The sequence below is a fragment of the Pristis pectinata genome, chromosome 1, assembly GCF_009764475.1.
Source record: "Pristis pectinata isolate sPriPec2 chromosome 1, sPriPec2.1.pri, whole genome shotgun sequence".
NCBI lineage: Eukaryota > Metazoa > Chordata > Chondrichthyes > Rhinopristiformes > Pristidae > Pristis > Pristis pectinata.
Genome location: NC_067405.1, coordinates 8,969,024 through 8,992,635, shown reverse-complemented (window position 1 = coordinate 8,992,635; position 23,612 = coordinate 8,969,024). Strand labels below are relative to the sequence as shown.

The 23,612-nt window shown below is 41.5% G+C and overlaps 1 protein-coding gene across 2 annotated transcripts in view; it reads left to right on the top strand.

Annotated features, from left to right (window-relative positions):
* The window catches only part of pdia5 (protein disulfide isomerase family A, member 5), a 125,375-nt gene that overhangs the window by 27,971 nt on the left and 73,792 nt on the right, over positions 1-23,612 (top strand). For both annotated transcript variants that reach the window (XM_052026965.1, XM_052026968.1), the window contains exons 6-11: positions 615-707; positions 5,954-6,014; positions 12,135-12,202; positions 13,874-13,965; positions 21,023-21,094; positions 21,705-21,841. In XM_052026965.1, the coding sequence (XP_051882925.1) occupies positions 615-707; positions 5,954-6,014; positions 12,135-12,202; positions 13,874-13,965; positions 21,023-21,094; positions 21,705-21,841 (523 nt within the window). The remainder of the gene's footprint in view (positions 1-614; positions 708-5,953; positions 6,015-12,134; positions 12,203-13,873; positions 13,966-21,022; positions 21,095-21,704; positions 21,842-23,612) is intronic.

The window sequence follows — 23,612 nt, the reverse complement described above, 5'->3', positions numbered from 1 at the left end:
AGCAATGGCAGAACCAACCTGCTTTCGTCTGAGTTGTGGAATTAATCATCAACTGCGTGAATTGGCATTCTCTTGCATGTCTGAGGATTGTGTGTGCAATCCCATTTGTTTGGCTCATCAGTACAATCATGCGCCATGGTAGAGTGAGGGTATTCAGGTTCTGGCCTACACTACAGGACAATAATTGCACCAAACCAGAGCCAATTCCTTTTGTTCAGTCCTGAAAATATTTGATTCCTGTTGTGAAGGAAACCATTTTTTCGTGTTGCTTAACTTTTTAATTGTGAACTGAATTCTAATCAGAATCTCTTGCAATCATGGGGAGAGGGTTCAAGTGGCTCAAATCTGACGTGCATTTCTTGCTGACCACTGTTCTAGTGGTTAACACTGCATTGTTCATGTAATCTCCATCACTTCTGCTAGACTGTGAGAAACCTCTCTACAATCAGACTGGAATAGGAGCGATATCTCTGATTACCCCAGGAAGTTTTGGATGAAAGTAGTCTTTTCATTTAATCCATGTACAGCCACAAATATTTTGTGTTAAAACTGAGAACTTGTACTCTTGAGCATAGAAATTCATGAACTCTGCATTGTTTCTGATTGTTCTGCAGTCAATGGTGGCATTTATGAGGGATCCTGAGGGCGCTCCACTGTGGGAAGAGAATCCTGAGGCAAAGGATGTGGTTCACATCGACAGTGAGAAGGTTTGACGCTATTTCTGATAATGCACTTGGCTGGGAAATTGGCTGCTCAGTGGTACCAATAACGCTGCTTTATTTCACTTGGGTGCACAAGAATGCAAATGCTGTCAAATGTTTTGAATCATAGCGTAAAAGATGTATGATGCACAGCACAGCATGACCTTCCATTGTCATTTCTCTAGACATTTTTATTACTATGGTTACCTTATTTGTATAGTGTACTTTCTAAAAGGAAATGCAAACACAGCTTTTGATACTTTAGTGTAAGGTGTTTAAAGGAATGGTTTTAATGCTGGAAAACTGAAATAAAATGCAAACTTTTGGAAAGTCAAGACCAAGACTATGATAGGATCAGTGCTGTAGACAGAGGAGGAGGCTCTTCGTGTCTGTACCAATCATTGCTAGAGCAACTACCCACCTATATCTCCTAGAGCTCTCAATCCTTTCCTTCCCATAAAATGTAGCCAAGGTCCAAGTATTGTGCGCTCCAAAGTTGTCTGTGTAAAGAATTTTGATTAATCCTCCCTTATATAGTATCTGAAAAGGTGAATTGCCATTTCAGGTCTGACCTTTCATCAAAACCTGTTGAGAAAGGGTTATATCTGAAGATTGACCAGGGAATCTATAGCCCAGGAACAAGCCATTCACTGTTAGTTTTTATGTTCCATATGAGCCTGCCTCCACACCTTTGAAGCATTGTTTCTGTCAAGTGGAGGCAATCTTATCTGCAGTGTTTCCAATTCTATGGAGGGATATTATTCAGAGTAAAAACTTGATTCTTTATCAAAACTAAATTGCCAGGCAATTTCCTTTGATTTTTTTTTCTCAAGTCTAAAATAGAAAAGCAAAAATAACCTCAGCTCGGCTCAAAACTAAAGACAGAATTTAACATAGCAAAGACGTGCTAAATATCTTGATGTGTAGGATCTGGGAAGCCGCAGAAATGGGGATGTAGGCATCTCTCTGCAGACCACAATACTTCTGTTTAAAAGTGCGTAGTGTGCACTTTTTTTTTGAGTGTCACTTGTTTTCACAAGTTCTTACCACTTACCCTTGACATGCAACAGAACTGTCGTCACTGACTCCTTCTGCCATGAAAATCCTGGGAGTCTTTGTTGGTCAGAGACTTAATTGGATCAGCTATATTGAGTACTATGACTACATTAGCAGGTCAGAGGCTGCGTATTCTACAGCAACTGAGTTACCTACCGACTCCCCAAACCCTTTCCATCATCTGGAAGCCATAAGTCAGGAGAGCGATGAACTACTCTCCACCTGTCTGGATGAGTGCAGCTCTAAAAACACTCCAGAAGCTCAACAGCATTTAAGACATACAAATAGAAGATTAAGTTCAGGAGTTTGCCACTTGGCCCCTCGAGCCTGTTCACCTTTTAATGGGATCATGGCTGATCTGACGGCAACCTCATTCTGTCTACCTACAATATCCTTTCACCCTTTGCTGTTTGATGGCTCTGGGCCTGTATTCTCATTGAAACCGACCAGATAACGAAAGGCCTGGATCGAGTGAACATGGAGAGGATGTTTCCATTAGGAGAGTCTAGGATGCAAGGGCACAGCCTCTGAATCAAGGATGTCCCTTTAGAACTGAGATGAGGAACTTCTTCAGCCAGAGGGTAGAGGAGGTTAAGTCATTGGATGTATTTAAGGCAGAGATTGATAGGTTCTTAGAGAAACAAAGGACTGCAGATGCTGGAATCTAGATGAAAAACATGATGATGCTGGAGGAACAGGCAGCATCCGTGGAGAAAAGCAGGCAGTCAACGTTTCGAGTCAGGACCCTTCTTCAGGACTGAAGATAGGAAAAGGGGAAGCCCAATATATAGGAAGCAAAAGCAGAGCAGTGATAGGTGGACAAAAGAGGGGAGGCAGGGTGGGCACAAGGTTGTGATGGATAGATGCAGGTAAGAGATAGTGATAGGCAGGTGCGGGGGAGGAGGGGAGAGCAGATCTACTGGGGGATGGGTCGAAGGTAAGGAGAAAAAAAGGGGGGTAGAGAAAAGAGAGATTGGCAAGGGAAGAAAAGAGGAGGCATAGTTGGTGTGGGGTTACTTAAACTGGGAGAATTCAATATTCATGCTGTTAGGCTGCAAGGTTCCAAGATGGAAAATGAGGTGCTGTTCCTCCAGTCCATGCTTGGAATTTTCCTGGCAGTGGAGGAGGCCGAAGACTGACATATCTTGATAGGTTCTTGGTTGATAAGGGGATGAAGGGTTACAAGGAGAAGGTGGGGTTGGGGAAAAAAAACATCCATGATTGAATGGCGGAGCAGACTCGATGGGCCAAATGGTCCAATTCTGCTCTGATGTCTTATGGTCTTGTGGGTGCGGAGTGTGCCATTTATAAAATGCACTGCATTAATTCGCCGAGGCCACACTCTCAGTGCCTTCCAAGCTTGTGATCTCTGGCACCAAGAAAGACAAAAGGCATGAAGTAACACCACCACCACCTGCAGGTTTTGCTCCTGGCCACTCGCCGTCCTAACAGAAATGTATCATCATTGCTGGGACTAAATCTTGAAATGTCCTTCCCAACACCAGAAGGACTGCAATAGTTCAAGGAGGAGCATTATCACCACATTCTCAAGCTGCAGTATAAACTGGCTTTGATAGTGAAGCCCTCAGCCTATAAATTATTCAAATAAAATCATTAAACTTTTGAGGTGTCGTAATTGCAATGGAGGATAAATAATTCTAATGAAACTGTAGAAAATGTGTACATTCTGCCCAACATTGACCATTTACTTTGATGTAATAACAGCATTTATTTAGTGCCTTTAATGCAGTAAAACACTTTCTAGCTGCTTCACAAGTGTAATCAGAAAAAATTGGCACCTATCCAATGTTTTAAACATTCATTCCATCACCAGCATACTGTGGCTGTATTGTGTACCATTTATAAAATGCACTGCAGTTACTTGTAAAGCGCCTCCAAAAACCACAACTACCACCAAAAAGGACAAAAGAAGGAAATGTTAGCACCATTTGGCCAAGAGTAGCTACTACTAAAGTCAGGGAGATGAGGATTTGGGTATGGAATCCAATGTTTGTGGTTACGTGAGGGGCTTAGTATTTTAAAATTACCCATTTCCCTTTCCACCACCTTTCCAATTAGATCAGTCTAGATATCAAGCAGAGATACTTCTGAGGGAAAGAATTTCTCTTTGTCTCCACCATCCTCTTTTTTAATCTGTGACCCCAGGTTTTGATTCACTTGCTCTGTTATTTCCACCATTTGAACCTCTCTGTTCAAGGGAGAAAATTTCTGGTGCAAATCTTGGCTCCTTGAGATAATGCTCTTACACCTTTTGATTTGACTTGTATGTGTTTATTAGCTGTAATCATGTTCACTCCATAAGTGGGAGAACTGCAGGCATGTATACAATGTAGGAAGCAGGTATCCTGAGCAAGTGTGTTTGCATTCATAACAAATTGTGGAAACCATTATGAGTTTAGACAACACTTAAGCACCTTAGGAATGTGGCATACAAACTTATGGAAAGACCTGAAATAATACATAGGCAGTATATTGCAAAGATGTGTTATAAATAATTGTATTATAAATATTTCAACATTTGCCCATTAAATTTGCAAGTAAATTGAGTTGGACAAAAGATGTTCATTCAACAAAGACAGCCCATCGTTTTACTTTTAACTCATTGTGACAAATATAAATCACTCTCTGAAGATTACCTTTCCCATATTTGGACTTCCCATCCCAGAGATTCTTCAATGTTGGTGGAGAGCTGGTGATGGAACAATCATCTTGTCCTGGTGTGGACGCAGTGGTCGGAAAGACCACTTACTGTGCTGTACCAGGAACAAAGAAACAGCTAGGAAAGAGTTCCTGCTTCAGGGAAATTGCCACGGTTGGCCTTGTATTTATTCCTTGTCATCGTGGCTCAATCATTCCACCCTCTGCCACCCTCTCCCAAACCGTCCAAAATATCACAACCACGTTCAGTCAACCGCACAAGCACATACAAAAGATGAGAATCTGGAATGTCTTGCGCCCAGCAACATTTTTGTTAAATAAAAAGTGGAATAATTTTGAGCCGCCGATGCAAACACATATAAAGAGCTGAAAACTTGTTCGTTTTAAACAGGAGACATTCAGGGAAAAACATCTAATGATGTTGCAGCTCCTTTTCCATTCACGATAAATCTTTCTGATTACAAGGTAGAAAAAAATGTGGAAATATTTTGAAGTGTAGTTTTTTTTTCTCTAATAAAGAGAGAATTTGCATTTTGTTTTTATAGAATGCCTTTCACCTCCTCGGGACATCCTAACACAGGGCACAGCTGACTGAATTACTTTTTGAAGTGTAGTCATGGTTTACTGCTGCCAAGTGTGGCAGCCAAATTGCACATAGCATGGTCCCACAAGCAGCACTGTAAGAACTGACTATGTAATCTCTTTCAATGGTATTCAATAAGGGATGACTGGCAATTCCAGCACTTCCCTCCTGTGGTTCAGATACCATGGTACCATGGGATGTTTTGCATACTCAGTCATAGAGTCATCGAGAGGGACAGGATGGAAACAGGGCCTTTGCACTGACCATCAACACCTATTTATACTAATCCTACATTAATCCCATCTTTATTCTCCCCACATCTCCCCCCTTCCCCCCCAATTCTACCACTTGTACCACTCACCTACACATTAGAGGCAATCTACAGTTTTACAGTGGCCAATTAATCTGCCAATTTGTGTATGTTTGGGATGTGGGAGGAAGGCAGAGCACTCGGAGGAAATCCACGCAGTCACAGAAGGTAAAAGCTCCACACAGTATCTGCTGTCAGGATTGAACCTGGGTCTCTGGCACTGTGAGGCAGCAGCTCTGCCAGCTGCACCATTAAGCAAGCAACTCTGTTTGATGTTTCAACCAAAGGATAGCAGGTAGGGAGCACTCCCTCAGTACCTCCCTAAAGTCCTGATGCAGGGTCTCAACCCGAAAAGTTAACAATTCCACTCCCCCCCCCCCCCCCCCCCCCCCCCCCCCCCCACACACACACACACATGCTGCTTGACCCACTGAGTTCCTCCAGCACTTTGTGTGTTGCTGTGGAGTTCTTCCGGCAGATTGTTTGTTGCTCCAGATTCCAGCATCTGCAGTCTCTTGTGCCTCCTGAAGTGTTCATGTTTGTTTTAGCAGCTTTTTGCTTTTGCCACCACTTCTGCTTTGTAACAAGTGTTGACTTTCTCTGTTTGGATTTCCTTTTCCTTAGGAATTCAGGAAATTAATAAAGAAGGAGGAACGACCAATTCTCATGATATTCTATGCACCATGTAAGTGTCCTTCTGTATATCTATCGATGTACCAAACCTGTTGGTAGTATTGCATGTATGTCCTCTGTATACCATTCACAGTTGAGCAAGTGAGGGATTGATCTGTTGCAACCTCCTTGTGTCAAAAAAAAATTAAGTTCGCAAGAGCTGCATAGATTGCAATGGGGAGGGAGGTTAGGGGTAGGAAAGAAAGTCCCTTTGATGGCCACACAGTAGAAATCAGACTTTGAGTGATGACTGCATTGAACTCGCAGACAAGTTAGCAGCAACTTAACACTCAATTATAAAAAATCTAGCAAGCACTTAAATCAAAGGCGTTGTCTATGGAGGGAAATGGACTGTTAATTTCCTTCCATAGATGATGCCTGACCTGCTGAGTTCCTCCAGCATTTTGAGTGTGTTGTTCCAGATTTCCAGCATCTGAAGTCTCTCTTGTGAATTAAAGGCTGCAGACCACATGCTAGTCAATGGGATTAGCATCAATGGGTATTTGATCGTCGGCATGGACAGGGTGGGCCGAAGGGCCTGTTTCTGTGCAGTTTGACTCTGTTATGGGTAGAACAAGCTTGAGGAGATGAATGGTCTACTTCAATGTTGCCATTGCGGGCACATGGCCACATCACTGGAGGTAGCTAAATGGTGGTGGTGCGGAAGCCTCGCTTCCTGCCAACTGTGGATCTCTACCAGAGTACAAGAGAGAAAAATTGGAGAAAGAAATAGTTGCATCCTTCAATCAGTTGGATTAAGAGAAATGCTCCTTGCTATTCTTGCAATGAATCCTTTCTACACGGTTTTCTCTGTTGCAACCCCTGATGGTAATGAAGCAGCAAGATTCCTCTCGGCCTTCTGTTTCTCAGTCAGTGTTAGTTGCTTTGTGGCTTATTTTCATTTTGGAACAGCTGTTCATTCTTTTATGTGTGTGTTTATTGTTCTTAAAGCCTGCTTATCTCTCATGTTTATTGAATAAGTATTCAAATTTTTTGGGAAATAGCAATATTTCTGACATGGGGGATGTATTGCTTCTTGCCTGTCTTTTTCACCCCTCCCTGTTGAGCAACAGGTGATTGATTTCGCCTCTAAGCGTAGTGCTCCCTTTCACATCCACTTCCCTTTAAGGCTGAGAAAAGGCCTGAAAATCCTTGTGTTCCTGTCACATTCTGGTTGAGAACAGTCCTGTGAATTAATGCAAGCATCAGTCTGCATCTGCAACTCCAGGATGCATTTTTTTATTTGCATTCCTAATGCACCCAACACTTAAATAAATTGCAAGAAACAATGATTAGTAATTTATCAATATCTTGCTACTAATTTATTTTGACCTTCGATGTTTTCTTTGAGTAATCATGCTCACATTGAATGAACAGAACAATAAGCCAATTCTTTGGGAACTTGATATAAAAGCAAAAGGTTAGAACTGCACAGGGTTTAAATAGCATCTGAGGGAGAAATAAGTTAAAAGTTTTAGGCATGCATTAACAGGCTGTTGATTTACTATGCCTGGCTCCTGAGTGAAGCTGGGATCGTAATTTATACTCTGCACGATGTGGTAAATTATGTGGGTTCAATTCCACCATTGAAATTTGGTTCCAGGGAAAAATATTAAACCTTGTTGATCATATTGTATTAAGAGCACAAGACTAACTTTGCCAGGGAGTCTACAAGAAGACAAAATAAACTAATGCTGGAAATCTGAAAACAAATGTAGAATATACAACATTCAGCAAGTGAGGTGCAGCATCTGTAGAGAAAAGCAAAGTTACGCAGTTGGGCAGGCCCAGTAGTATAGCGGTTAGCGTAACGCTTTACAGCGCCAGCAACCCGTGTTCAATTCACGCTGCTGTCTGTAAGGAGTTTGTACGTTCTCCCCGTGTCTGCGTGGGTTTCCTCTGGGTGCTCCGGTTTCCTCCCACATTCCAAAGACGTACAGGTTAGGAAGTTGTGGGCATGCTATGTTGGCGCCAGAAGCATGGCGACACTTGCGGGCTGCCCCAGAACACTATGCAAAAAATGCATTTCACTGTGTGTTTCGATGTACATGTGACTAATAAAGATCTTATTAATGTGTCAAGACATTCAGGTTTGTGTGTTTTGAGAAAGGAGTACTGAAGAAGTTATGGACATAATTGAATGGAGAGACTGAGAACTATAAATCTTTTAACCGTGGATAGAAAAGGGTGTAACAAATAGTATAAAGATGAAAAGTGGAATTCTGAGCTCAATACCAAATACTGAGATTATAAAATGATGCATATAATACAAGACTTGGGTGAGATAGAATAAAAGAGCAATGGTAAAGGAACAGTCTAAACTAAATAAATTATTCTACAGATAGGAGATTCTGAAAAACATGTTAAACTTGGACTTTTTTCATGGGAATGAAGAACTTTGGAGGATGGGAGGAATTTAAGAGTTTTTTCAAAATTACAGGTTTTGAAAGCCTAACTCTTCGGCCTTTTTATGCAAATCACTAATAAAGGCATGTAGATGAAGCAGGTTAACTGTAAGTGCGAATTATAAAATAGGAGGCCATAGAATCCATTGTACCTGTGGCAACTCTTTGACAGAGCAGTCTTCTGAATCCAGCTTTTTCCTCCATAACTCCATGAATTAGTTCTCTTCAACTATTCATCCAATTGATTTTTTGAAAGTTCCTTCCAGCTCTCTCTGTAATTGTCCTCTTGGAATGTATTTCCCATTTTCTCATTAGTCTTATTTTCTGGCAATTATTTTAATCTTGTGGTCTCAGGTTACTGACACTCCTGCCAGTAGAAACACCCACATCCTCCTGTTTACATCAACGGTGCTGAGGTCGAGAGGGTAGAGAGCTTCAGGTTCCCAGCAGCGAACATCAGCCTGTCCTGATCCAACCACATAGCCGCCATGGCCAAGAAAGCTCACCAGTGCCTCTACTTCCTCAGGAGGCTAAAGAAATTTGGCATGTCCCCTTTCAGCCGCACCAATTTTTATTGATGCACCATAGGAAGCATCCTATCCAGATGCATCATGGCTTGGTATGGCAACTGCTCTGCCCGTGACCGCAAGAAACTGGTACTAGGCATAGTCAATGAACCTGGTCAGGTGTCAGATCTCTCGGTGGATGAGCATTTTGGAGACAGTGACCACAACTCCCTGATTCCTTACCCTTGCCAAGGAGAGGGATAGGAGCAGACGGTATGAGAAAGTATTTAATTGGGGGAGGGGGAATTATGATGCTATTAGGCAGGAACTTGGGAGTGTAAATTAGGATCAGATGTACTCAGGGAAATGCGCATTGAAAATTTGGAGGTTGTTTTGAGATCACTTGCATGCGGTTCTGGATAGGTTTGTCCCATTGAGGCAGGAAAAGGATGGTAGGGTCAAGGAACCAAGAGATGTGGAATCTCTAGCGAAGAGGAAGAAAGAAGCTTACTTGAGGTTTAGGAAGCAAGGATCAGACAGGGCTCTAGAGAGTTGCAAGGTAGCCAGGAAGGAGCTTAAGAATGGACTTAGGAGAGCTAGAAGGGGGCATGAGAAGGCCTTGGCGAGGAGGATTAAGGAAAGCCCCAAGGCATTCCACCCATATGTGAAAAACCAGATGATGACTAGAGTGAAGGTAGGACCGATTAGGGATAGAGGAGGAAACATGCTTGGAGTCAGAGGAGGTAGGGGAGGTCCTTAGTGAATACTTTGCTTCAGAATTCACTTGTGAGAGAGACCTTGACATTTGTGAGGACAGCATAAAGCCGGCTGATAAGCTAGAGCATGTTGATGTTAAAGGAGGATATGCTAGAACTTTTGAAAAACCTTAGGATAGATAAGTCACCAGGGCAGAACGGGATATATCCCAGGATACTACGAGATGCAAGGGAAGAGATTTGTGAGCCTTTGGCGTCCTCACTGGCCAGATGATTGGAGGGTGGCAAATGTTATTCCTTTGTTCAAGAAAGGGAGTAGGAATTATAGACCAGTGAGTCTTACTTCAGTGGTGGGCAAATTATTGGCAAAGATTCTTAGAGACAGCTTTTGTGAGTATTTGGAGAAGCATAGTCTGAGTAGGGATAGCATGGCTTTGTGAGGGGCAGGTCATGCCTCACAAGCCTGATTGAATTCTTTGAGAATGTGACAAAACACATTGATGAGGGTAGAGCAGTGGATGTGGTGTATGTGGACTTTAGTAAGGTGATTGATACAGTTCTCCATGACAGGCTCATTCAGAAGGTCAGGAGGCATGGGATCCAGGGAAACTTGGCTTTGTGGATTTGGAATTGGCTCGCCCATAGGAGGCAGAGAGTGGTTGTAGATGGAACGTGTTCTGCCTGGAGGTCGGTGACCAGTGGTGTTCCGCAGGGATCTGTTCTGGGACCCCTGCTCTTTGTGATTTTTATAAATGACTTGGATGAGGAAGTGGAAGGGGAGGGTTAGTGAGTATGCAGATGACACGAAGGTTAGTGGTGTTGTGGATAGTGTAGAAGGTTGTCAACAGTTACAACGGGACATTGATAGGATGAAAAGCAAGGCTGAGAAGTGGCAGATGGACTTCATCCTGGAAAAGTGTGAAGTGATTCACTTTGGAAGGTCGAATTTGAAGGCAGAATACAAGGTTAATGGCAGGATTCTTAGCAGTGTGGAGGAACAGAGGGATCTTGGGGTCCACGTCCATAGATCTCTCAAAGTTGCCGCGCAAGTTGATAGGGTTGTTAAGAAGGCATTTGGCGTGTTGACCTTTTTTGTTGGGGTATTGAGTTCAGAAGCCATGAAGTAATGTTGCAGCTCTATAAAACCCTGGTTAGACCACACTTAGAATATTGTGTTCAGTTCTGGTCACCTCACTATAGGAAGGATGTTGAAGCTTTAGAAAGGGTGCTGAGAAGATTTACCAGGATGCTTCCTGGATTGGAGAGCATGTTTTATGACGATAGGTTGAGCAAGCTAGAGTGACCTGATAGAGGTCTACAAGATGATAAGAGGCATAGATCGAGTGGACAGCCAAAGACTTTTTCCCAGGTGGAAATGCCTAACACGAGGGGGCATAATTTTAGGGTGATTGGGGGAAAGTACAGGGGAGATATCAGAGGTAAGTTTTTTACACAGAGTGGTGGGGAAGTGGAATGCGCTGCAGGGGTGCTGGTGGAGGCAGATACATTAGGGGTGTTTAAGAGACTGTTAGGTAGGCACATGGATGACAGAAAAATGGAGGGGTATGTGGGAGGGAATGGTTAGATTGATCTTAAAGCAGGTTAAAAGGTCAGCACAACATCGGTGGGCCAAAGGGCCTGTACTGTGCTGTAATGTTCTATGTTTTAAACTGCAGAGAGTTGTGGACACAGCTTAACACATCACGGAAACCAGCCTCCCCTCCATGGACTCTGTCTACACTTCTCGCTGCCTTGGTAAAACAGCCAACATAATCAAAGATCTCAGCCACCCCGGACATTCACTCTTCTCCCATCTCTCATTGGGCAGAAGATACAAAAGCCTGAATGCGCAGACCACCAGGCTTGTGTCCCACTGTTATAAGACTATTGAATGGTCTCCTAATACAATAAGATGGACTCTTGACCTCACGATCTACCTTGTCATGGCTTTGCACCTTATTGTCTGCTGCACTGCACTTTCTCTGTAACTGTTACACTTTATTCTGAACTCTGTTATTTTACCTTCTACTACCTCAATGCACTGTTGTAATGAATTGATCTGTATGAACGGTATGCAAGACAAGTTTTTCTCTGTACCTCGGTACATGTGACAATAATGAACCAATTTACCCTCCCTACCTGCTCCATCAAAACTCCTAATCATTAAACTAGTGTCCTGCATTAGTTTCTTTCCTTAACCATCTCTGCACCAAGCCAAACAGCTATTTGTTTTCCTCTCCTCCCCTTTCATGCAACAATATCACATTGGCATTTAAAATGGAAATTGTATAGCTATCTGAAAAAAGATATGAAGAGTGGTCTAGGAAAAAGGATTAGATGGAATAGCTTGAGAAGGAGAGCTGGCGCTCACTGTGCTGTGATATCTTTGGAATGGCATCTGGTGAAATGATTTTGTCAAAGCTGTCGCTGATTTGTTTAGCCCAATATTTGTCTCTGTCTCTCTCCTTCTGTTTGTTGTTCTGCTGTGGCCTTTGACCCGGGTCAGGGTGTGGGGTATGCAAGCGGATGATGCCAGCCTTTGAGCAAGCTGCCACAGAGTTGAAGGGCGCCTATGTAAGTATCATAGTTTCATTGACCTGTTAAAAGGCAACATAATTGGTTTCCTGTTACGTAATTTGGTTTAGTCAAATTTCAGTCCTGATCTTATTATCCTGTACAGTTTTTCTTCAACTGCTTTAACTTCTAATAGAAAGCTATGGTAATGAAATCTTCAATAAAGTGAATTTGACACCCAAAGAACATTATGGAAATTGTTTCACTGTAGAAACTTGGTTAAACAACTTGCATTATTAAAACAAGTTTCCTTTAAAACCAAATTGCTAGCTACCTACTAAACCATAGATGAAACAAACCTATGCTGGAAATCTGAAATGGTGTGTAAAAATAATTTTCGTCATTCATCGTCAGTTGCAGGATCTGTGGAGAGACAGCACACGGCCTTGCTAATTCACTGTGCAGTTTTGTTTGCCCATAAATCCTTATATCATTCGCTTGTATTCGGACAATGCATAATGGGTTCTGGAGCAAAACACGAGGTGCTGGAGGAACTCAGTGTGTTGGGGGACACAGACAGTTGATGTTTTGTGTTGAGACCCTTCACCTGGGCATCTCTCATTTGTTCATTTCCCTCCATAGATGCTGCCTGACCTGCTGAGTTCCTCCAGCAGTTTGTTTTTTTGCTCCAGATTCCAGCATCTGCAGACTTTTATCTCTGCATAATGGACTCCATTGGATATTTTCTCTTATCTAACTATATGCATGCATGTGTGTGTGTGATAGCAGACCCAGCATTTATTGCCCTCGAATACCCTGCAGGCCAGACACCATATAATCATAATTCTTTCACTGCTGCTGGAACATATTACCTATCAACGCTCATATTACCATTAACAAATGTGCTACAACAATCCACTGTCTTCATAACAGCATATAGAATTTGGCACTAAATGTTAGTGATGCCCATATCCCAGAATTTTTGTAAAATTAATGAATGACTGCAGTCTACCACATTGAACACACACTGGATTGATGCATTCAAAACCAAGTTGGATGCATTTCGAATCCTGAGCAGAAATAGGGACGAGTAGCAACGATGATATAAAAATTCCAGTGGGGACGGCGTTCCTCCTCTTGGATTTCGTCATGTGATTTATAATTAGTAATTGCAAATGGACAGATGCTAGTTTTATGCTCCCTTTCTATTCTAGTGAAAGTTGCTGATAAGGTAACACAGATAAAGCAATCAAGGATTGGACTTGTATTGGTAGTCACAAGGATGCTGCCAATAAATGCCATAAGATTGCAAGCATTGAATACAAAACTTCCTACTGCCAAATCCCACAGCTGCCTCTTGTCACTGTTTTATTCACGACTTCCTGTGAACACTCGATTATCTCAGTTTTAGCATTTCATCTGGTCTTTTCCCAGCTGGGACCTGTTGCATCACCCTGTCTGTTCAGATTTGAAGCAAAGTAAACAATTGGGAGCTTTAATTGTTGATTTAACCAAGACCAACTAGAACTGGCATTTCTCAAGTGAAGGGACAGCCTTAGGACTGAGAATGTAACAGTGGTTTTGGATATTAAGGTTAGTGCAAGCTGCTGGAATATTATTCAGGAAAAAGGTTTAGGCTTGAATAGTCAATTAAAATTAGATGAATTTAGTTGAAGATGTTGTTTGGCTTTATGATTTTATCAAGACTAATGCACATCATTTTCTGAATAGGTAATGGCCGGAATGAATGTCCATCCAACTGAATTTGATGAAATCAAACAGGAATTTAATGTTAAAGGATATCCAACTTTCTGTTACTTTGAGTAAGTTTTGCTTTATCCACAGAGTGAATGGTGAGGTTAACAACCAAGTCCAAGTAATCTTATGTGGCTTTGTGGTTTTCCTTTCATAGATAACAACAAAACACCATGTGGTTGGGTGCCTCAGTTGGTGTGGCAGATTGACTTCAGATGCTCTTTTTTATTTTCTGTCTAGCCCCATTCTTCTTAAGAGACAATATGCCACAAAAAGTTAATGGATATATATTACTTTTTATGTAGGATCTTCAATGCAAACATTCCAAGGCCCTTGACAGAAGTATAATTAGACAAAAATGACAGAAATGGAGATATTAGGTTGCTTACCAAAATATGGTCAGACAAACTAAAATAAAAAATTTGGAGCTGCAGAAAATATATTTCATGACTTCAGGAAATCATGTGCTTTCTTGGCAATAAAATACTTTGTTTTCACTGTTGTAATGCAGGGTGAGGGTGAAGAAGCAGAGAGAGGTGGGAAAGTGAAGATGCTTGAAAAAAAACTGAAGTATAGGACTAGAGTATCATTGGAACAACTGAGGTTCAATGCATTATAAGTGAGGAGGAGCAAGGCAAGCAGGATGATCTTTAAATCTGACTCATTGGGAATTATTGAAGGGAATGATGTGGGATAGGATAATGGGTTAGGAATAGTGCAGAGAATGGAGGGATATGGACATTGTGTGGGCAGAAGGGATTAGTTTAGGCATTTAATTAGTTCGGCACAACATCGTGGGCCGAAGGGCCTATGCTGTACTGTACTGTTCTATATTCTATGAATATTGACAGAAACGTTTTGGGCAAAGTAAGGTCATGAAGGATGCAGTATGGGAGGGTGGTCAGGAAAGAATTAGAATGAAGTCTGGAGATGAAGATACAGATGAGGGTTTCAGCAACAGATGGACAGAGGCAGCCACTATTACTGCAGTCTTTGTGAAGGAGAGGAACTAGTCAGAGTCCGATGTGAACAATATAGTTTGATCTGAGATATCAGGAAGAAAAATGTTTTTTTTGGGTGAAATATGTTATTTGTGACATATGCCCAAGGTGGTGAGATGAATTAGAATGAGGGGTCATTGTTCAATAACAGGATATCACTCCTTTAACACCAGTGAGGTGAAATTCTTCCTCTTGAGTATTTTGAGGCTTTAGAACACTCTTCAAGAGGCAATGGAAGGAGAGCCTCTGAATATTTTTAAAGCAGAGATAGATAGATTCGTAATGACCAAGCAGAGTGAAAGGTTACTGCCGGTAGGTGGGAATGTGGTCAGTGTTATAATCACATCAGCCATTGAATGACAGAGCAGTCTTGGGGGTTGTGGTGGTTTACAGTAATTTTGCCAGACCTGGTGAGGTTTAATTATGAAGAAATATTGGCGAGGTTGAGATTGTTGCCTTCTGAATATAGGAGTCTATGAAGAGATTTAATTGAATTGTGTGAAGTTGATGGTGATTAGGAAAGACTTATTTCCTGTAGCAATTAGTGGGCATAGATTTAAGCTAACAGAAGGATTAAAGGGAAGTTACATAGAAACATAGAAAACCTACAGCACAATACAGGCCCTTCGGCCCACAAAGTTGCGCCAATCATGTCCCTACCTTAGAAATTACTAGGCTGACCCATAGCCCTCTATTTTTCTAAGCTCCATGTACCTATCCAAAAGTCTCTTAAAAGACCCTACCGTATCCACCTTCACCACCGTTGCCGGCAGCCCATTCCACGCACTCGCCACTCTCTGAGTAAAAAACTTACCCCTGCCATCTCCTCTGTACCTACTCCCTAGCACCTTAAACCTGTGTCCTCTTGTGGCAACCATTTCAGCCCTGGGGTAAAGCCTCTGACTATCCACACGATCAATGCCTCTTATCATCTGAAACGCCTCTATCAGGTCACCTCTCATCTTCTGTCGCTCCGAGGAGAAAGGGCCGAGTTCACTCAACCTGTTTTCATAAGGCATGCTCCCCAATCCAGGCAGCATCCTTGTAAATCTCTTCTGCACCCTTTCTATGGCTTCCACATCCTTCCTGTAGTGAGGTGACCAGAACTGAGCACAGTACTCCAAGTGGGGTCTGACCAGGGTCCTATATAGCTGCAACATTGCCTCTCGGCTCCTAAATTCAATTCCACGATTGATGAAGGACAATACACCATATGCCTTCTTAACCACAGAGTCAACCTGTGCAGCTGCTTTGAGTTGATGGAAAATCTTTCCACCCATTGAGTTGTTAGGGTGTGGGAAAGGTGATGGAGGCAGAAACCCTCCCAGATACATTGAAGAAGTAATAGGATGAAGATGGGTTCCGCGAGGTAGGCTGCTAGGTTCCACATGGTAGGCTGCTCTGGAAGGTTAGATCGTGTGGCATCCAAGGAGAGCTAGCAAACTGGATACAAAATTGACTGGATGGTAGGAAACGGGATGATGGTGGAAGGATGTTTCTCGGATTGGTGGTCTGTGACTAGTGGTGTGCCCCAGGGGTCGGTGCTGGGCCCATTGTTATTTGTCATCTATATTAATGATTTGGATGAGAATATATGAGGAATAGTTAGCAGATGATACTAAAATAGGTGATGTCGTAGACAATGAAGAGGAGTATCAAGAATTGTAGAAGCATCTTGATCAGCTGGCAAATGCAGTTTAATTCAGATAAGTGCAAAGTGTTACATTTTGGAAGGACAAATCAAGGTAGGACTTTTACATTGAATGGAAGGGCCCTGGGTACTGTTGTAGAACAGAGGAACCTTGGAGTACTGGTGCATAGTTCCCTTAAAGTGGAGTCACAGGTAGACAGAGCAGTGAAGAAGGCTTTTGGCAGGCTGGTCTTCATCAGTCAGGGTGTTGAATATAGAAGTTGGGAGGTTATGTTGCCATTGTACAAGACATTGGTGAAGCCACACGAGTATTTTGTTCAGTTTTGGTCACCATGTAATGGGAAGGATGTGATTAAACTGGAAAGAGATTTATAAGAATGTTGCCAGGACACAAGGGACTGAGTTATAGGGAGAGGTTGGACAGGCTGGGCCTTTACTCCCGGGAGTGTTGGAGACTGAGGGGTGATCTCAGAGAAGTGTCTAAAATCATGAGGGGCATAGATAGGGTGAGCAGTCTTTTTTTCCAAAGATTGGGGAATCAAATAGGGGGCATTATTTTTAAGGTTAGAGGTGAAAGGTTTAATAAGAACCTGAGGGACAACTTTTTTACACAGTCGGTGGTAGATATATGGAACCAGCTGCCAGAGGAAGTGGTCGAAGCAGGTATCATAGAACAGTACAGCACAATACAGGCCCTTCGGCCCATAATGTTGTGCAGACCTTTAAACCTCACATAAGACTATCTAACCCCTTCCTCCCACATATCCCTCTATTTTATATTCCTCCATATGCTTATATAGCAATCACTTGAATTTGACCAATGTACCTGCCTCCACCACCACCCCAAGCAGTGCATTCCATGCCCCAACTACTCTCTGGGTAAAAAACATTCCTCTGATATCTCCCTTGAACTTCCCATCCATTATTTTAAAGCCATGCCCTCTAGTATTGAGCATTGGTGCCCTGGGAAAGAGGCGCTGGCTGTCTACTCTATCTATTCCTCTTAATATTTTGTGCACCTCTTATCATGTCTCCCCTCATTCTCCTCCTCTCCAAAGAGTAAAGCCCTAGCTCCCTTAGTCTCTCCTCGTAATGTATACTCTCCAAACCAGGCAGCATCCTGGTAAATCTCCTCTGCACCCTTTCCAACGCCTCCACATCCTTCCTATAATGAGGTGACCAGAAGTGGACACAGTACGCTAAGTGGTCTAACCAGAGTTTTGAGGAGCTGCATCATTACCTCGCGGCTCCTAAACTCGATCCCACGACTTATGAATGCTAACATCCCATAAGCTTTCTTAACTACCCTATCCACCTGTGAGGCAACTTTCAGGGATCTGTGGATATGAACCCCCAGATCCCTCTGCTCCTCCACACTACCCAGAAGTCTGCCATTAACTTTGTACTCTGCCTTGGAGTTTGTCCTCAAGTGTACCACCTCACACTTCTCAGGATTGAACTCCGTCTGCCACTTCTGGTACATTAGATACATCTAGTACATTAGATACATTTATGAAATATGTGGACAAGGATATAGAAATGACAGGAGTTTAGAGGGATATGGGCCAAGTGCTGGGAAATGGGATTAGCTTGGATATACATCTTGGTCAGCATGGATGCAGATGGGCCAAAGGGCCTTTATCTGTGCTGTACAACTTGATGACTCCTTATGGTGGTCCATAGCCTTCAGATTACGGTACGTTTGGAGCAGTGAGATATTGTTTTGTTACTCATTCCCAGGCTGTGGACATTATTGGCAAGGTAGCAATTATTGTCCATCATAAGTTACCTCTGGACTAAGGAGGCTGTTACAAGTCAACTTCATTAGTAGGTGTGGAGTCACGCATGGACCAAACAATATGTTTTTGATGGGGTTCAACCTCACGCATCAGATTAGTATTTCAATCCTCTGAATGCTCTTCCAGTAGTTTATCTGTTATGCCACTGTTCTCTTAATTTTGATATCCTTGGCTTGTATGTGGTGGGCCAAATGTCTACATGTAAATTTATATGACTTTCAGATGTTATCAGACAGTGTGACCAGATAAGATGGTTATGTCAGTCAAAACCCTGCTTTCCTTTGCTCCAATTTTTAGGATCTAGACCTTTATCAGAGACTTAAAAAATGAATGAGGAAGATTCTATTGGAGTATAAAAATAATACTCTTGACTATTTAAAATAAACTTCCTCCCTGTTTAGTGTTTCCTTCCCTCTGGCTCACTCCAGTGATATTACTGATAAGGAGAATTGTCTGTGCTTTAGATTACATCATTCACTTTCTAAAATGGGATAGGTCTCAACTTTGAACTAGCCTGGGACTTATTGCAAAGCCACCCACCATTGGAAAATACTTGCGGAGGATGTAGCAATACCCAAACTGGGATGCTTTTTAAGAGCATAAGGGATTTCAGTTGATCAAAGATGTTGTGGTTTATAATGTCAATATCAGCTCTTTTTTGTGTAGCTTTGCAAGTCTCTTTCAGTCTTTTTTTCCCTCCACTGAAAGTACAAACCTTAGACAATCAGCGAGGTGGGAAAAGCAAGGAACTGAGAAATATTTAATATGCTTTTCCCTTCCAAATTTTTTCTCCTCCGACAGATAAAGGAGTTTTTATTTAGGGTTACCAATTGTGCAAGCTTTGGCCAACCTCTGTACTCAAGTACCTCCTTCCTTTCGTTAGCAGGCAGTTTAACTGCATGAGGTACAGACAAGCTTGATCATTTCATTCTCATCATGTTGGCAAATATGCATTTTGCATTAAGTGTATTCCATTAATACAATCACAAATGGAAATTTTGGCTTTCACTCTGCACATCTCAGAGAGTTCAGGCCCATGCTGGCACTTCAAAGTAGCACGATCTTGGGAATTAATTATTTTTATAGAATCCTACTGTCTTGCAGAGGCCATTTAGCCTATTGTGCCTGTGCAGCTCTTTGAAAGAGCTGCCAATTAGACCTAGTCACATAGTCTTTCCCTATAGCCCTGCAAGTTTTCTCTTATTAATGTATGTATTCAATTCCCATTTGAAAATTATTATTGAATTTGCTTCCACGGTCCTTACAGGCAGTGCATTCTTAATTACAATTTGCTGTTTAAAAAAAACTTCTCATATTCCCCTCCCCACACTTAAGTGTTTTAGCTGATTATCTTAAACCTGTGTCACCTAGTTACTAATACTTCTGCCAATTGAAGCAGTTTCTTTTCATTTATTCAAGGCCTATCATTAATGTTTAACATGTCTGTTTAATATCTTAGTTTTCCCAGCTCTAAGATGAAGAATCCCAGCTGAAGTCCCATGTTCCGGGAACCATTCTAGTAAGACCTGGGAGCTTCCCAAGGCTTTGACCTCTTTCCTGAGATTTCTGCCTGGAACTGAATACATTGTTCCAGTTGAAATCAAAGTTGTAAACATAGATACTATAGCTTTTTATTCTTTGAGTTTATTTATGAAGGCAAGGATTGCCTATACTCTATGAATTGGAAAAGTTTGAGACAGTGACAATCATCATTGGCAGGTAGTCTGTCTGTGCGGGTTATAAAGATTCAGGTAAAATGTCAAGTTGGAATACACTTGAGAAACTGCTGCTCAGTCTAACCAGTCACTATCCATTTTCTGTCATGAACCAACAGCAGATTCACAGTTTAAAGCTGAAAACAGAGGAAAGAACTGATTTGCATGTATCTATTTGGCTGGAAATAAAGAATGATTTTTCAGAGTTAGAAATGGTAATTAGCACTGAGAAACCTGATCCTTTGAAGAATTTTGATGAACTTAAATTGGAATTTCACCCAGACTGACTGCAGTTTGTTAATTTGGAAAAAATTAAAAAATGTTTACAAAATATATTTATAAAATGATGTTGACTGTGTTTTGCTTACAGCTGATTTCTGTAAGAAGCTTCCTGAGGCACTTTTTAAAATTCTCTCTTCAGAGAGTAATCAGATAATTGCATTTGACTGCTAAATTATAAATTTTAAATTTTCTTTAAGCACAAGATTTTTTTTGTTTCTCCCAGACTTCCAGTCAAGATACAGATTACTCTTAACAAGCACTCTTAAATAATTAGCTTTTAATGCACCATCTTCTAATTACTCTACATCATCAGAGTGCAATCTGTGCAAAATGTACTGAAAGAAGTCAATAAATACTTAATACTTAAAAAAATATATAAAATATTAGAGAAACAAAGGACTGCAGATGCTGGAATCTGGACGGAAAACACTATGATGCTGGAAGAACCTAATAAAATATTAGGTTGAGTCTAGATTGAGCTGTAAGTTAAGTGGATAGCAGTTTATATAATAGCAGCTCCCAATTTTCTAATTCTTTGTGTGCAGAAAGCTATTTTTTCACCCACCTCCTTCCATAACTTCGGTTTGTCTGTTCTCTGTTAAGAGCTTATGAGTTGCTTGCAGTGCCGCTAGTTTAATATGACAATTGTCTTACTTATTGTCTGGCTTTTTTCAAAGGAAGGGGAAGTTCCTATTTAATTTTGAAAACTACGGAGCTACAGCCCAAGATTTTGTGGAATGGATGAAAAAGTAAGTGTTGAATTTTCAAACAATATTACATGAGCCTTATGTTGCTGAGGCTACAAGCATGGCTACAAAGAATGACCCTAATTCTTCCACCCTGACAGAAGCTTATTGTTTATCACTTTGGCAATGTAAATGCTTCACTGCTTTAAAATTACAAACCTTCCTTTGCTGTCAGTCTAACTATATTGGGCAAGTCTTCATAATGCAAAAATGCTTAACTACATTTCTATTATTTAATTCCTTTTTGGTCTGAGCAGGTTTACTCATAACTTACTGTTAGAGTATTGTGCACTTGTTCTAAATCTACGTGACACTGTATCAAAAAGTTTCCCTGCAATTTTCTGCAACTAAAAAGTTTACTGCTTAATAACAATTATATTTTGACCACCTTCTTTATCTTGCATCTATCTTTTGTTTTGTCCGTGTGAATGTCACTCCGTCCAAGCTGCATGCTTTCAACCTCAAGAAGAGTTGCTCTTAATCTGTCAAAGACGAATGTTCTTGCGGTGGGGTGGGGGAATTATCAGTATCAAGTGGTCAAACGACAGCGTGGCCTGTAATCTATTTTGTGCACTCGTATGCTTAATGCAATTGCGTTTGCTTTTACCACCAGCCCGCAGGCTCCGCAACCAAAGGCCCCAGAGGTCTCGTGGGCAGAGCAAGACTCCACAGTGTTCCATTTGACAGACGATAGCTTCGATGAGTTCTTGAAGGAACATTCATCGGTGCTTGTCATGTTTTACGCCCCCTGTAAGTTACAGCTCGAGTTTAAGAAGTCCTTTTCTCTGTTGCCTATACGGATGTCTATAAGAGTTATGGAAATTCATCATTAGTTGCTCACTTTTATTAGCTGTGAAATTCACTTTTATATACTTGGAGCTTCCTCGTTGCAACAGAACTCTCTACTTCTACAACAAATTCTGTGGAATTGAACCTAGCTGGGAGTTTTAATGTCAACAGTTACTGAGAATTCCACTTTCTCTAAGCCCTAAACTCCAGGTTCCCCTCCCCTCAGCCTTCCTCCTTTAAGATGCTCCTAAAAGCCTCTGCCTTTGACAAAGCTTTCTGTCACCAGTCCTAATATCTCCTGTCGTGAGTCCACATCAGATTTTGTTTGATCACGCTTCTGTGAGGTGCTGCAAGAATGCTGTATAAAACGCAAGTCGATTAAAACTTCTAAGTTATTCAGACACAATTCTGGAAAGAATAGACATATTAAAGCAATTACTGATTTTAGTTTTTTAAACTATAAGCTGGTTTTTGTTGTGCAGTAATGTACTTTCTTTATGAATGGACAGATAGAAGAGACCAGTTGACCTCTGCCCAGAACCTTAAACCTCTTACCAAACCCCAGGCCAAATGAGGAGAAAGAACTCCGGGAGTTTTTACTCTGCATCTCCCACTACCCCTAACCCCATCTCAAAAAAGTCATAAATGGTCAAACAAGATGGCAGATCAGTCACAATGCTGATGCAACAAGTTTCTACAAATTACTGGGTCTTGATTTGCATGGTGCCTTTTCAGCAATGAGGAGAGAGACTGGACAGTAGTGATCCACAATGTCTTGTAGCTGTATCAGTAAACTAAACAAAATCAGCCACCAAAATCCTGCTGTTAATCAATACAACACTCATTATTGACAATACTTCAATTAAGGACAATGGGAGCTAAACAGCAACACAGTTTGTGGCTTAATCACATTTCAGCAAGAAATGACATCAGACCTAGCCAAGCCACTGCCTCAGCTAGGAGCTGATAAAATGTGACAGGGTTAGTCCTTGTCAGCTATTATTTCCACGTTTAATAATTTCTGGCCATTGTGGTTGCCAAGTGAAGTGAGTTTTTGGGTTGTTCAGGAAGGCAGTCATTACAGAAAACTGTTTCTTCCATCCCAAATGTGGCATTGAAAAGCCAGAAAAGTTCGGCACTGCGCCCTAGTGAGCATTTTCAGTCTTCACTGCTCCAGGAGCTGATTGTATATAACAGCAAGTTTTCACTGAAATTGTTGCCCAGTCACTTTGTTACATTTAGTCTAAAAATCTCCTGATTTCAGTCTTGAGTACACTCAGTGATCATCAACAGCCGTCAGCAAAGAAGCACATCCTCTGAGTGAAAAAATCAACCTACTGACCACAACTGCTAATCAAACAGAGAAATTACAATCACTTGTAACTCACTCACCAAAGTTGAGGCATTGAATGTCTCTTTAAAAAAAAAACTGGCAGATGATTCCAAATAAAAGGACTGGGTCATGGAAAAAGAATTGTAAATCAGTACGCTGGAGGGTCTGAAGAAGCTAGGTTTGTTCTTGGGGCACAGAGATTGAAGGGAAAATTTAATACACATACTACGTAACAGCGAACAGTAGGAAACTGCTGATGGGGTGGGTCAGGGAGTGGTCAGTAACAAGTGGGCACAGACAAGAAAATTGGCAATAAAAGTTGAAGAGAAATGTTATCATGCAGCAAGTTATGACCCGAATGTACCATATGAAGGTGTAATTGAAGCAGTTTCAATAGTA